The sequence below is a fragment of the Sinocyclocheilus grahami genome, unplaced genomic scaffold (assembly GCF_001515645.1).
Source record: "Sinocyclocheilus grahami isolate Dianchi unplaced genomic scaffold, SAMN03320097.WGS_v1.1 scaffold1331.1, whole genome shotgun sequence".
NCBI lineage: Eukaryota > Metazoa > Chordata > Actinopteri > Cypriniformes > Cyprinidae > Sinocyclocheilus > Sinocyclocheilus grahami.
Window position 1 is genome coordinate 243240 of NW_015506510.1, and position 2918 is coordinate 246157.

The following is a 2918-nucleotide window of genomic DNA, read 5'->3' on the forward strand; positions in this document are numbered from 1 at the left end:
GCTATTTCACATGCTCTGCTGTGTGTGACGAGCAGTAAAACTTCTTGTGTGTTATAAAGTTTGAGAGGTTGTTGAACTGGATGTCACAAGGACGGCAGTACTTTACATTACTTGTGGTTGCAATGGACCCATTCAACACTCTCTTGAATCTTGTCGAGACTTCCTCAGTCTTTAAGGATGGCACCGACATTGTGCTTTCCTTACAGTTGACAGGACTGTCTGCATGGCTCTCTGGTGTAGGGGAACCATGTTGTTTATTCCCAGCATCTTCCATCTTGTCCTCGAGGTCAAGACTGTCCTTTAAGGATGAAGACTTGTTCTGGTTCCCAGGGTCATGTGTGCTTAGATGGCTACCATCAGGCATCGGCTGGTCATTTTCCCCCTCACTGCCCTCGTTTGGACTCTGCCTTTGTTCGCTTTGTGAGACCAGCATCCCTGTAGCGTAATCAGTGGGTTTGATTTCATAGTAAGGCCAGATTTGCTCATCGGGTCTCATTTTCTTAGCAGGACTTGGGTAACCCCCAGAGGGCTGAAACACGCTCCTCGTGTCATCTTTTATCGGGATCGGTTGTTCCTCACTGGAAGCTTGGATGTCGGAAGTTGGCACTGCATTTGGATGCTCAATCTTTCCATGCAGAGCTGGGAGCGCAAAGAGGGCGTTCTCTAAAAGGCTGTTAGTATTTCTAGGACCTTCCTTTTTGATGATTTTGAATTCAGCTGAAGTGTTTTGCAAAATAGTACCTAGGCAGAAGTTTTGTTTGTGCTTGAGATAGTCCTCAACTTTGTTGAAGCTTATCTTGCACACAACACACTCATGATAATCCATAAGTCCTTTAGAAGAAACCGGAGTGTTGCCAAACTGTGCGATGCATTTTTTACTGAGATCTATAGGTGCATCACCTTCTTCCTTGGAGATTGTATTACATTTTGACACAAGAGCTGATTTTGTGACTGTCAATGAAGCCTCTGGATATTTGGGTACTAACCCCTGGATCATGTTGTACCTCTGATGGTCCCTGAAGCTATCCAGTGTGTCTTTTGACATGTATGGACCTCCTATAGTGGGCATACCAAGAAATGTTGGCATACCCATAGGTGGCATTTGTTCTTGTTCAGGAGTGGCCAGCTCATATGCCTTTCTTCTTTTACGAGCACGTACTGCCTTCTGATTGGCTGCTCCTTTATTGTTTGCACGTTTCAATTGAGGATCATGGCGAGTGGCACAGTAATACTGCTTGTGCACCATGAAGGTCTCATGTCGACTAAAGGTGATCTTGCATGCCTCGCATGTTGTGTGGTTGGGGTCAGTTTCAGTGGGTGGCATTTTCTGGTTTTGTAAATCCAGCTGTGTACCGTTTGGTCTCTCCTGTGCACCAGATGGAGTTGATGCTTTTTTAACTTGCACAGACAGTTCATCTGTCACTTTTCCACCTGCGATTGGAATGCAAGGATTAGGCTCATGCCCTTTCACTTCAAAGGGATGGCCGGAATTTAGCATAACAGCTAAACTAGCTCCGATTTTAGGGCTTACACTGCCTGCTGGTTTATCCAGAAGACCAGGGAAGTCGAGTGGCCTGTGTGTGCTTTCCCAGCGACTGTTGCAGTAGTGCTTCTTGTGTACCAAATAATTATCAAGGTTATTGAAGGTGATATTGCATTCAAAGCACGTTGCTCCTTTTGGCACAAGCGTGCTATACATGACTGGAGGGTATGAGTTTCCCCCATGACGTAACCTGCGATGGACTAACTCGGACATTTTGGCCAGGATCTCAGATGCTTGCGGGCCCACCGTAATATCCTGTGAGAACGGGACATGTGGTATGAAGGGGAGTAAGGGAAAGGCAGGAGGCAGGTGGTGTTGAATGGGTGAGGAGGCTAAACGAGGACTAGAAGGTTCTGACTTTACTCTGGAGTATGAAACACTTGCCTTGTTTCCTGAGTTTCCCTCACCCTTAGTGGATGTCTGGCTACTTTCCGTGCTTTCCATCTCTGGCATTTGACTTATATCACGTTGTACTGTGCTTTCCTGAAGGTATTTCATGTTTGCATTAGCTCTAACTCGTTGAGGACTGTCTGCAATGCTGTTAGGGGAGTTATCAGCTTTGTCTCCTTCAATGAGTTTGTTGACCGTATGTCCATGCAGCTCCTGGTGTTTGACCAGTTCTCTGGGGGTTTGGAATGTGAAGTGGCAGTAACTACATCTCAGGCCAGTTTGGGACAGATGGGAGAGGATGTGGTGCTGGAGTACCATAAGAGTTTCAGCAGTGTAGTCACAAATTGTGCATTTTAAGTTTCTTCCAGTGGATATCGCATCTGACTTGAGAACTGGAAAAACAAAAAGAAAACAGAAATGGTGTTAATGAGGAACACTACAATACAAAGTTGAGTCTAACCAAGGAGTGTACAGACTCCTATACATTGAGCCATGGTGCTTGTGCAGATAACTTTAGTTGGAATCCTGTTTGGAACATTTCCTGATTCCCTATACCAGGGGTGTCCAATCCTGCTCCTGAAGGGCCAAGGTTCCACTTCCCTGGAAGTTTCCCTGGTGTTTAAGCTGGTTCAGGTGTGTCTAATTAAGGTTGGAGCTAAACTCTGCAAGAGAGTGGCCCTCCAGGAACAAGTTTGGACACCCCTGCACTATACCCATAATTCCCTGTCCTCTCTCTACTGAACTATCAAAAAACACCTCAAACCAGCCTAAGCTGGTTTAGTTGGTCTCCCGGCCTGACCATATGACAATTGCCCAAAACTCATCCAAAACCATCAATCAGACCAGGGGTGTCCAATCCTGCTCTTAGTCAACGTCCTGCGTTACCTCCAACCAGCTACAACACACCTGCCTGGAAATATTTAGTCGGTCTGAAGACCTTGCTGGTGTGTTTAATTAGGGTTGGAGCTAAACTCTGCAGGACAAT

At 46.0% G+C, this 2918-nt stretch overlaps 1 protein-coding gene across 1 annotated transcript in view; it reads right to left on the reverse strand.

The window, feature by feature from the left end:
• Position 1: 1 nt before the first annotated feature.
• The window catches only part of LOC107569300 (zinc finger protein ZFPM2-like), an 80384-nt gene continuing 77467 nt past the window's right edge, over positions 2-2918 (reverse strand). The window contains exon 8 of the mRNA XM_016255358.1: positions 2-2325. Within this exon, the coding sequence (XP_016110844.1) occupies positions 2-2325 (2324 nt within the window). The remainder of the gene's footprint in view (positions 2326-2918) is intronic.